Source organism: Eurypyga helias, unplaced genomic scaffold (genome assembly GCF_000690775.1).
Source record: "Eurypyga helias isolate BGI_N326 unplaced genomic scaffold, ASM69077v1 Scaffold18533, whole genome shotgun sequence".
NCBI classification, from domain to species: Eukaryota; Metazoa; Chordata; class Aves; order Eurypygiformes; family Eurypygidae; genus Eurypyga; species Eurypyga helias.
Window position 1 is genome coordinate 17911 of NW_010242060.1, and position 13168 is coordinate 31078.

At 36.0% G+C, this 13168-nt stretch overlaps 1 protein-coding gene across 1 annotated transcript; it reads right to left on the reverse strand.

Moving 5' to 3' along the window:
- Positions 1–9355: 9355 nt before the first annotated feature.
- On the reverse strand, positions 9356–9585 carry LOC104507624 (pseudouridine-5'-monophosphatase-like; the record flags this gene model as incomplete). Its single annotated transcript, XM_010148966.1, has 1 exon — positions 9356–9585. A coding segment is annotated over one exon (230 nt), but the record flags the coding sequence as incomplete, so codon positions are not given.
- Positions 9586–13168: the final 3583 nt, after the last annotated feature.

A 13168-nucleotide genomic window follows, 5' to 3' on the forward strand; every position in this document is an offset into this window, starting at 1 on the left:
TGTTTGGGAAAGCATTAAGGACAAATGGGCTACTACACACTATTAACTCTTCACAATTTATAACGAAGCTATACAGATTACTTAATGCAGTCACAAATTCAAGTTTTCATTTTCACCTTCAAGGCCCTATATTATCTTACCCACAATTACTGCATGTCTTGCTTTTATTTCTTTCTACTCCCTAGACATCTTCTATCCTTTCACTTAATTGCATTCTTTATCTCTTTCTCCCACTTTCAGCTGTATGTCTTATATCATGCTGACCTCTGTGCCCCGTACAGTCTCCATGCCTACAATGTTCATTCTTCTTCAGCAGTATCTTTAAAAATACTTTTTCAGGAATCATTGGTACATTCTCTTCTTTCTCCCCTTCTTATTGCTGAGCTATTAATAGAAATTTGTCTTGCTTAAACCACATTTTCTCCTTGCTGGACCCAGGGCAGCAGAGAATACAGCTGAAAGAGCTGGCTGATTCACTTCTATCAGAAATGACTTCTGTTAACTCTTTAACTCTGAGGAAAATTGAGGGACAATACTTGGTTGTCATCTAAAACAGGAACTTGGAAGCTTGTTCACTAAAAAAGCAGAACATTCATTAAGCTAGTCAGTGTGCGTGTAGTGATTAGTTTTTAAAAGTTACATCTGTACTTCTTGTAGTCTTGGATGTTTATATGTATTTCATAGTGCTTTGATGGGTGTCCAGAGAAGGCTCCATGCCTATCATCGAGGAGACATGGATTTGATGCTTTTTCCTCCCCCTCAGGGTTCAATGCGTACATATATATAAACATGATGTACACAGTGAGCAGCCATGGCACACAAACATCAGCAAACACGGGAGCATTCCCAGGTCTAGTAATCATCATAGTGTCGTTAAGTTCTGGCATTATTCCTGACTTCTAGAACACGTTAATGCAGGACTTGCAGCTTCCCAAACTTCAAACACATGCTGTACTTAACATGTCTTCATGAAAGTTATTGTATGACCATTGCACTAGTTATTACTGTAAATAGAAAATATTACTATATTCTGAGCAAGACATTAAAATAACTGCAAACACTTTTTGCTGAAGTTTAAGGGAAAAAAAAATAATCTTCTCAGTGAAAATTTTCTGCTTAAAAAGTTAAAAATTCTCAACCGAAAGAATCCTTCAAAGGACGTATCATAGCTGATCTTAAAACTGCAAATGCATTCTACTGAAGTTACATGATAATTCTTTGTAAAATAAAAGGTTCTGTTAGCATTCTTTTGGGATAACTGCATTACTGAAAGTGGTGAGCAGTAAGATAGGTTACATACTATTATGATTTTTGACCATGGCACTTCTTTTGAATCAGCAATATTTTGAGCCTATAACAGATGTGAAGCTCAGGACAATGGGCTGCAACAACTAATGCTTCCACTCTGTAGTCCTGCAGGATGCAACACGGTATTCTGGAAACAGAACTAGATGGATCACTGCAACCAGTTATCTGTTCAGGGGAATGAGGACAATTTCCTAATGGAGGAAAACATGTTCTGTAACAGAAGACATTTTCAGTAATGGATAAAATCTCACCAGCTAGTCTTTGCTAGTCAGCAAGACCCTGAGGCTTTGAAGCAGCTAAATTATGAAAAGAGGAGTTGCTAACATTAAAAACCATTTCTCATTACCATGCTACTATTGTAGAAAGCAGTTGTAGGTGCATTTTAAAATAACTCCTTGTTATTCAGGGAATTACTGACTAGTAAGCCTTACCTCTGTACTTTACGGTAAAATCTGCTGATGACACAAAGTTATGTAGGCTAGCTGGGGTAAGAAACATCTGTAAGAAACTCAGAGTAACTAGGTAGCCTACTGGGCAGCCAAACGTCAAATGAAATAAAACGGTCAAGCAACGTAAGCAATACACAGTAGCTGGAAAAAATATATGATATGCATCTTGAATGTTTTGTTTAAGGACTGGACACCACTGTAGACAGCTCAGAGAAAACTCAGAGCTTGGGTTATATTGTATATATGCCACAGACATTATCCTATCCTATATTAAAATGTTTTTTATAGGAAAGGTCTAAAGAAAAGCAATCAGAATGCTTATGAGAAAAAAAAAAAAAGGGCAAAAAACACCCCCCCCAAAAATATCCCAAATGCAACCCTTTCAGATGATGAATGTTCGAACAGACTATAAAGTGTTTTATGTATGGAGCAAGAAATAAAAAGGGATGTGACAAGTAGTACTTAAAACACTGAGTGGCAGATCAACTTATCTTTCTCACTCATAACATAAAAAAAAAGAAGACATTCAAAGAAGTTAAAAGGTGAGAAATTCAGAACATTTGCAGAAGATTTACAGAATTAATTGTCCCAGGGAGTCATCAGCATCAAGAAAAAAACATATACTGTGAAAGGGTTAAAAGCCATTTTTTTGTTGTTATTGTTAAAAGCAAGTCTTCACTTACTTGATATGGGAGCAACAGAATTTAAATGGATAAATTAACCCTCTCTAGCTAAAAGGTGATTATTAAGTCATCGGTATTAGCTGTCTTCAGAGATTGTACCATATAAGATGGACACTGAATTCAAGCATGAACAGCAATTCCTATATTCAGTATTATTTAGACAAAAAAGAAAAGCTTTCTTTGATGTAACAGGAGGACAGTATTTCTACTACTGCTTGGAATTGTTTTCCTCTGTAAATCAGAATCACTTCAGTCTTACTGGAGCTTAACTAGAACCATTTCCTTCTTGGCTTTGAATCATGCTATTATTCTAAGATAAAGAGATACTGGAATGGAAATGTTAAGCATCCTTTTTTAGCAGATAAAGCTGTCACTTCTTCAGCTCTTGTGTGTGCTACAAGGTCTTTTATCTTTATACTACCAGTCTATCACAATAATAATATATAAAAAAAAAATTCTCCAACATTGCTTTATGGAGTACACTTTGTAATTACCTTGTAAGTGCACTCATTTTGTGATACAGCAATCAGCTTGAGCAAAATGCTTTCTCCTGTTCAGACTATAAATAATTTGTCAGTATTAATTGATGGTCCTGTATGTAGGTTTTCTGCAACCATGCCAAAAGCCAAACTCTTATAAATTCTTTACCACACAACAACAGAATAAGTAGAAGCTTGCCAAGAATACCAGCTCTCTGAAAACTACCTACAACCGCATCTCCACAGAGAGCAAATCACTTAAACAATCAAATGAACTCTCCCTCCCACTGCCTTAGTGCATTAAAACAACACATAGTTGACCTTAGTTCTTCAAAGGTTTCCGGAGGTCTCTGCATGACAATAATTTACAAAGAAGCAACCAAAAAATACTGCTAACAATGCAGTTCCTTGTTTCAGTCTTCATTCTTTGTTCTGAAACTGCTAAAAGCATTGTTAAAACAGGCTCTGGGGTGATTACAAAGGTAACGAGACACAGAAAGGATCAGTGCACTAGATCTTTTCGAAAGAGGATTTATTCATGCTTACTGTAACCCAAAAGACGTGTTTTTTTGTGAAAATCTTGTTAATTAAAATCGAATTATTCAATGACTGCTCTGTTTGGCATCTCCAAAAAATGCTCAAGGTCTTGCAAGAAAGAAAAGATAACTCAGTGAGCAATTTATCATAAAAGAAGGATTTTCCCCCTCTTTTTTACTACTTACCATGCATAATTAATATGTGATAATACCCATAATGAGTTCCCTAAAACAATTAGCAACGCATCTCCAGTGACCTGCTAATCTGAATATAATGCTTTTAGAATTTGGAGGTGTACCAGTCTCTTTGCACTTACACACTCACCTCACGTAGAAGCAAAGGAGGCTGCAGAACATAATTTACTATTCTGCATCACATTTCATCAAGTCCCTCAGCAGCTACTTGATACATTATCAAGACAAATGCAAGGAAAAAAAAAAATTATTCCTGTCTCCCCACCCCCCAGGTAAAGCACCCCAAAGACTAAGAACCAATTATAATCCTTCTTTCCTCTTCCAGTCAGATAGTTTAAGTGAAAGCAAACCTTGACCAGGTTATTTTTTTGCATGGAATTTCAATGACTTCTTTCATCTCGGTAAGACAAATACATCTATAAATAAACATGCACTGCAGTAACAAGGGCAAGTCTGGAACACTTAAGAGCTAAATTACTTTCAAGCCATGCACCATCTCATTTTTCTTCCACAAATATGTAATAAAGACTGCCAGCATGGGGTGGGGGGTGGTGTGCACACACAAGCACACATGCCTCAGGAGAAGAGGGTGGAAGAAAATCAACCATGTGAACTGAGAGCATGATAATTGAAAACAAAACAAACAACTTTATAACTGTCTCCTTCCTTTAATTGTCTTGTAAATATAAAATAGTGGCCTATTATGGATTTAGGAAAAAGGTACATGTGTATAGCAGATCTTCAGAAGCCCCGGATTGTTAGATGTGGTAAACATCTCACCTTCTCCCTACAGCCATGTCCCTTACACTTATGAAGCTGGAAGCTGAGCTTCCTAAACACAGACTACATCATCCAGTCTGAGACACACAAATAAGGGCTACAATGCTTACTATTCCAAAAACCCGAGGAAGGAGCAGGCTTCAGCCAACAGACTCTCCAGCAGCTGCATAAAAATTGTATTCCACTAAAGTGCTGTGATCCTTGCATCCCAACCTGTAAGCTTCTAGCAGTATTTCAAGATGGAGATCTTGACAAATAAAACTCCACACTGTTCAATACGTTCAATGCTTTAAATTGTCTAATTGGCCATATAAACATTTTTACGTTTATACGTTTCTAGATAATTTATTCTTTTTAATTTATCTGTTTAACCTCAAGTTTTTCCAGCAGGGGGAAGAAAAACAAACAAACAAAGCCATTAAAAATAGTTATGCTGTTTATTATTTTGCAGTGTCTCACAGTAGCAGAAATTATAGGCCAGCAATACAGACTAATTAATTAAAACACAACTTGCCATCTAGAAATAAGTCTTCAGTCACAATGCAGAGCAAGAAAATTAAAGGCTTTATGAACTCAGGAAAAAGTTCTAGTCAAGCACCTTCCTGAGCAAACAGCTGGTGTACCATGTGGTAACTAGGACAATCCCCAGTGAAACTCAATAATGGGAAGACTGAACTCCTCAGGTCAAAGGGTTCTCAAAAAGCTGTTTTCCCCAATTTTTTGAGAAAATATTCCACACAGTGGACAAGATAAAGACAATCCTCTCTTCTGATCTGCTTTAAAAAGAAAACAGGAGTCCTAGATTACTGGTTTATTCTCTATGAAGGCAATTCTTGACATTTTAGGAATGTGCTGGGACTATTTTACAATCATACCTTACAGAAGATTAATTGCAAGTGATGTTTAGTTCCTGAGAAATAGACACAAGGTGTTGAGATTAGGCTATTTCAGATGCACACATGAAAGCAAAACCCTAATTTTTCAAAAAAACATAAAGTCAGAAAGGAGGCTCCTACTGAACTTACCACCTCATCTTGGTTAGAAGGCAGACAAGTGGAAATGGTCTGTTCTCAAGACAATAGATATACCTTTTCAGATTTCACTTGCAATCCACTCTCAACATTTAATGTCTGCATGGAACAATTAAACCAATCTGGGTAGACACATATGATGCTACATACCTCATTCACCTCCCAATCACCCCACATACAGTTACATATGGTAGATTTTACTGTTGTCTAAATTCATGAAGGGCCCGAACTTAAGCACGCTGTGTGCACGCAGCAGCAGAAGTTTCAAGCTCTTGTGGCACTGAACCAGTTGCTCAGCAGTCCCACCACCTCCCAGGGAGCACCATCCCCACCACACAACACACATTTCTTTCCTCCAAGGGAGAGTCTTCTCTGTTCTTGTTTGGAAGCTGGCCACTGTGCAGCACAGGACGTGAGGCTAACAAGAACGCTGAGGGGACACAGCATAGCAGATAACGGACTGCGAAGGAGCACTCTGTGCAAGCGGTGAGGAAATTATCTCCAAAAAGGCCCAACAAGAAAACACACCAGAAACACTCAAACACTCCAGACTTTCAGCCAATGTACTAACCGCCCAGCTACACAGCTGTTGGCACCAACAAGTCAGATGACACAGGAAGTTTTTTATTGGCTCTAACCCATCACTGCCTAATTTGAATTAATGAACTGTAATTACATCAGTACAGACAAGAAAGTCAAGTGGCTTCCAAAAAGAAAGCCCAAATTCTGCTTTCTATCTCAAAACACCCCATCAGCTAGAAAGAGCTGTGGAGCAACCCTGACCCCACATTACGCAGTAAGCGGCCACTGGCATGTGTTGCATCTGCTTCTGTACAGCCCGCATTGCACGTGCGGAGCGATCTACTAGAAACTCTTCTTCATCTGTCCCACTAAATGTAGCCTAACACTTTCAACGTCAGGGGTACTGTGATCATTACAATCACAGGCTATACCACTGGAAAAAAATCAAATATCTAGGAATATGCTAAAATAACTGGTAAAAATTATGAGTCCAAGGAAATAAGCTCGGATAAATCAGTACGGTTTATACCACGGAAGAAGTGTTTAGAAGGAGTGTTTCAGCTGAGGAATACTTGGGAATGTAGGCCTATTCAAAGTACAGATGAGAGCCAAGTCTGAAAAGACAGAAATTGATATAGGTTTGAACTAAGCTGAAAAATGTCTATGTATTTTTCACATTTAATGCTTTTGTTATTTCTAAAATAAAATGCCTGATTTGTGATCTGTAAACATTCAGGAAAAAGTGCAAGTGAGTTTGTTTAAAAAATGGAAAAGGGGCAAATTTATGATGACTAAGATATGTGATTTCAACAGCAGGGATTCAAATTTACCACTCAGTACACCACCTAGAACAACTGTTCATGCCTTCGTAATACCTGTACCTTATTTAAAGTACTAATAAATTCAACCTCCACGTATGCATAAGGAACAACAGAAACATACTAAGAAAATAACTCCTTTTCTGAAAACCATAGTAAGTGAAATACATAGACTACATGCATACACTAAAAGTGGTGCAGTTGAAGGGGGAAAAAAAAAAAAGTAGAAAAATGAAAAAAATGGGGATGTAAAGTAAAAAAATAGTCTTTGACACCCCTTTTTCACAAGCTTACAATAATGATGGTCATGTTAAGTGCTAGGTGCTAAATCAGTCACCTTCACCCTCTGTTTTCCTTGTACAATACAGACTAAAATTACAAAATGGTCATAATGTTGTGAATCTCTCTTACTCTTTCACTACATCTTTTTTAACAAAAAAGTCTCAGAAAATTTCTCTTTGAACTTCTCTTTTCTATGACATAAAAAGTCCCCTGGGACTCATAAATCCTAATGCCATTTAATCAGTCTGAAAAATTTTAATGAGCTCTCACTAGATTTGGTACAGAGATTATTCGTAACTATGGGATCAATTAATTAATTAGAAATGGGAGAAACTGCAAAGAAATAGTGTTTTAAATTAAGGGAATGATTTACATCACTTGGAACTTTTAAAATAGAACAGATTGATTCTTCATAAGAGAGTTATGATCATTTGTATTACTACAATCTTTTCCTCTATTTAAGCAAGGATATAAATGTTAATTGTTTGTTTTTAAATTACATGACTGGTAATGTCCTTTATTTTACATAAAAGCTATAGGCAAAACAACCAAAATACTGGAAAGAAAGGCCTTGACCTGCCATATCCTCAAGTAGACAAATAATTAATGTCTTTTTAATTACATGGAAGTATGTATAAATGTTTTCATGGGAATGTCTGAATCCGTCTGAATCAGAGACACGTTTGAAATTAAGTTTAGCAGCATAACATTTTTGTTACTATGAAACAAAATTGTTTCAAGGTATCATTGAAAACTTACAGTTGATATATATCTCTCATATACAAATACACATAGAAACACACAAACAAGGTTATTATGAACTCTTTTAAAGGAAAAAATTATAATTCTAATATTTATAAATTCCAAAAGAATTATATAATAATTTGAGCCCTTTAAATCAAAATGGAACACAAAAATTTGGTTTAGTGAAACCACTTTTGTTTCCTTTTTTTTTTACCCCAGATCAAATCTGTGAAGTGCATCACCAAATCCCAGGATGATTAAGGTTGGAAGCGACCTCTGGAGCTCATCTGGTCCAGCCCCCCTGCTCAACGAGGGTCCCCTAGAGCCTGTTACCCAGGGCTATGTCCACATGGCTTTTGAATACTCCAAGAAGGAAGACTCCACCACTGTTCCGGGCAACCTCTGCCAGTGTGCAGTCACACTCACAGTAAAAAGTGTTTCTTTTCTGAACATCTGAGCTTCCAAATCAAGTTGATGCACATACACAGAATGTCAGAAGAACTTGCAACAGGAAAAATAATTTAAACAAAAAACAAACCCATTTTTTTAACACTGTTCATAGCATGCCACATTGCACTTCCCTTTGCATTCCCAGGCAACGCAAATACCATTTAGAGTTAGGGTGAGAACTTGGAATTATGAAAGGCTGAAGAATCTTAGCTAATCGTTCCATATGTGTTTGTGTAACTATTTTTTCCTCTATAATCTTATTGAGAAAGCAGTAATCACAGTCTAATCCATCTAATTGTTCCTTAAAAAATTACTATGTAATGCATTTTTCTGCAGTAATGAAACTCCAAAACTTACATTCCACTCAGGACAGACAAGAAGTAAAAAAATATTTTAAGAAGAAAGACAATTTGACTTAAAATAAAGCAAAGACATTATTTCAACTAACTCTCAAATTATTTTTCAAATATTATCCCTACAGATTTGCATTTCAGAATCAGGTTTGGGAAGTTATATATAAGAGAGGGAGACTAAACACCTCTACTATTTGAGAAAGATTGCTCAAACTGATTGGTTTTAAATCAGAGAACAAGAATTATAATCTCAAAGATTTAGAATGCAAGAGGAAAGAGATGGCTTAGGAAAAATATATGCCCTCTTTACAAAGAAGTATCTTTAACGTTTAGACACTTAAAAAGTAAATCAGCCATGTATGAAAAATAAACTGATCTATGTTTAAATAACTGTTTCCAAACTTTGAGTAGTGAAGTTAAGCTTGTAGATTTATGCATAGAGCGGAAAATCATTACACTTTCCTATTACTGCACACTACCATGTAGTAAATCAGAGCTATCTGCATTACAAACATTATACATAGTGGGGCGAAATGATGTTTTCCAACATTCTCTTGCTTCAACAGCATAAACATCTTTGCAAACAGAGGTTGTTGATTTTGATAATATTTGTATTAAATCTTAGTCTTAAGTATTTATCATACTAAAAAAAAAAACCAACCATAAATAGCCCAAACAGAATTTTCTTAACTTTTCAGTTAATTTCCCCCCCCCCCCCTTCTTACCTTCTCTGGAGGTGCAGGAGGGTGAAATCTCTTTGCACAAACTAGAAACGCATCAGGCTGTGGCTTGCCACACTTCACCTCTGGGTCATCTCCTAATACAATATGATGAAAAAGACTGAAGAAGTCTTTATGTCTGGCTGTTTTCATCTGAAATGTCACTTCAGCTGAGCTGGTGGCAACAGCTATGGGTATGTTGTGTTTGTGTAAATGACGGATCAGCTTACCAACACCTGCAAGACAAATACATACTTTTTAAAAAACATATATATGCAGATATGTGTATTAGTATTTTTACCTACTTACAGTGTATTTAGCAGTATTTCAACAACATTGTGTTACTGAATGTAACAACCTATTTCAATCAGTTAGTGTAGAAGAAAATTCTTTCCATATCTGACACACTCCTCCTCCACACAAAAATCATGGAATATTCCTCAAGGTCTATACTTTTTATGTCATCAAATGATGTTTTTCTCAAAATATGCCAAAAATGGGTTCAACATTATTGCACAAGTACATCCACTAGAAGCTCATTAAGCAATGTCCCTAACACTACTCTCTTTATTATTTCAAACTCTCTGTACATGGGAGAAAAGTGCACAGTGGAACATTTGTTTTTTATACACAGTTATGATCCTGGGAAAAAAAAAAAAAGAAATCAAAGACACATACTCTTCTCCCTGAATGATACAGTTTTAATTTCTGAAGCATGTATCCAACTGGCTTAAACCAGCCCCTAAGAGAGCTCAGTTTCTCTCTTTTGCAGTTCCTAAAGCGAGTAACTCCAGGCAGAGGAGGAGAGCTGTCAGTCACAGCTGGTAATACCAGAGCTTTATCTATTGATGCTGTCAACCCAGAGTAATGAACCCCTCAAGCCTAATGGGTAGAAACTTCAACCTGATCCAGTCTTCTAGGGGAGGTTAATGCAGGGAATAGTGAAAACACAGCAGGCTGTGTAAGAGGGAAACATACTTCATTATTCGGGTCAAGTTTTAAGTTTCCCATGCAGAGGTTTCAATGCCTCCCCCGAGCAGATTTTTAAATTCTGGATGTTTCTCCCAGACAAAACAATTAGCAGTGTCTAATGGGGAACGAGAGTGGATATCCAGTCTTTACCAATTCACAAGAGAAAATCCCTCCATGTCTGTAAAATCATTTCAACTCTGCTTCTTGGTGTGAATCCAAAATGTGTTAGTAACGGGATATTAGTTTCAGGTAGATAAGCCTCCAGTTGACTTTTGTCTCTTTCAACAAACTTGAGAACCTTTGTTCATTCTTTGCTCATCTTCCAACTGCATGAATTCTTATCCTACTTTTCATGCTTGGTTAAACTAAAGCAATCTTATTCCCTTCCTCCTGATTCACTGCCATCCGTATGTCTGGTCCCTGCTTACTCAAAACATTCCTACTCCTCATGTCCATTTAATTCTTTCTTTCACCACCCCAGAATCTCTGGTTTGCATTCCCCAGCTGACCTAGACTTTCTGCTCCCTTTTGACAATTCTATAAACAACAGTCTTATCTGCAATACATTTTCCCCAAGTATAGTCACATGCCCAACTTTGAGAACATACAATTACTACTGACAATAAAGTGTGTAAAGAGGTGCATTAACCAACCCATCTATCTGGGCATATGACCTGTAGATGTGGCCCTCTGCAGATTCCTTCCTTTTTCTCCAGAATCTAATCAACCAGTTAATAACTGAAGTTTCCAGTTCCATACTTGTTTTGAAGACAGCCCTTAAACTATAAATACTTGTACTTTTGTGATGTTAGATTTCCAGCTGGACAGAAATAACAAGTGTTATTCCTCCTCTAACGTCAATGCATCACCCATTTGAAAGCCTTCCTATGCCACCTTAAATGGTTATACTAATAATAACCAAATGCATTTTTTCTGAAATGAAGTTACTCTGTCCTTTCACTGAAATATGATGCTAAATGCAAGTTAACTTTTTATTACAGATACAGATTATGTTTCATTCTCAAACATGTGAAGTCCATAATAAATTAATGGATGTACTAAGATCTCTTAAAGTGAAGCAGTAACCTAAATGACACTTTTTAAAAAATGAAATGCATTCATTCAAAGGATTTTAAATAATCTGCAACATTAAGGCTAGCATCTTGTGTGTAGTAATATAAAGAGGTCTCAAACTTACACAATATCTCCTATGCGCTTGCTATGATACAGTTATCTTTCTCTAAAGTTATGCTCTTTTCAAGTAGCTAATTTTGTTCAGTTCCAATGCATCACAGCTTCAGTTTATCTCTCACAGGGTATGTTTATTCTAAGTTTCTACTGGAGGAGGCCAACCACAGAAAAGCACTGTTGCAGAAAGGTTATTTTTTCAAGGTTGTCTTTTATGTTCCCCAAGCACATGTTATGATTTTGGTGTGTAAATGTGTGCATACGTGTTTTACTCCCTCTTTTTGGCTTCCCTCACTATAAGGGAACTAAAATGCAGCTGTCTCGAATAGCTGCTGAGAGCAAAGACTCACATTATTCAGAAAATGTAGTTTGATAAAGATATACCATTTAAAAATTATTTGCATATGTGTAAATAAAACAAGATAGATTGAAAAAAAATACATTCAGAAAAATCATCTGAGTGGAAAAAAAATAAATTGCATATGGAAGAATAGCTAGCATAACTTAACAAGATGAAGACAATAGCAATTGAAAAATATTTTCATCCCAGGTTTGTTAATTCTTTGTAAAAGCTATAGATCAACAAAATTAATTTTTGTTTGCATCAATTACTACTAGTATAGCTGTAGACACATTGCCACCACATCAAATTACTGACACAATTATTATACTAATTCAGCATATAATTCTTCATTAAGGTAATATCTTAGTATCTTTCTTGTGGTTTTTGTACAGCAGACATCAACAGAAGGGGAAGTGAGGAACTCCTTTAAAGATCTGTAAGAAGCTTCCTCTGCCTATACTTTGTCATTATATCCCCTATACCTACACAGATTTTTCAGTCAAATGAAGCCTTCAGTTACACCAAAAATACCCAATTAAAAAGCTAATGTTTTTGAAGAAATACAGTGAAAATTCCTGTGAACTCTCTAACTTCTAACTTGTAGTTACCATGTCAGGGATTGAGGCTTACCCATTACAGAGGGACCCATCTGCTTATGCTTCCTGGGACCATCCTCCACCCCTCCTACTGAAAGCTTAGCCACCTGCAGCAAGTTGTTTTTGGTTTTGTTTTTTTTTTTTTTTTTTTAATTTGAGCATCTCTGATTAAAAGCAAAAAAACTAAAGAAAGATTAAAAAAAAAAATAGTTCTGTTTTTTCCAGCATAAGGATACACTTAATGTGGTAACTCAGGCAGTAACAATCTTATGCAGTACAATATAAATTCTTCAAGTAATCTTAAAAAAAAAAAATCAGGAATAAATATTCTACATTGCTATGCTTTATTTACAAATGTACCTTTTAATTTCAAATACTTAAGAAGGCACATACTATTTCCTTCCTCTACCTCTTTAATATTAAGTTTTAGAACAGACACAGACACCTACTATAATCTAAATGTAATGGTTAAACAATGGTGACTATTGGAAAGAAAAATAGGTAAGAAGAACTGCAAGCTGAGTTTAGTTACAGAAGCTGAAAATAAGGGTCAACTTTAAATGTCAGCATCTTTAAAAGCCGATTAATCACAAATGTCAATGAAGTTAACAACTTTGGGAAAAGAAAAAGAAAACAAACTAAACCAACAGAAAACAGTTATTTCTTGAGACTACAGAAGCATTTTAAAGGAATAGATCAGCACTTTTATTCCAAAAGTTA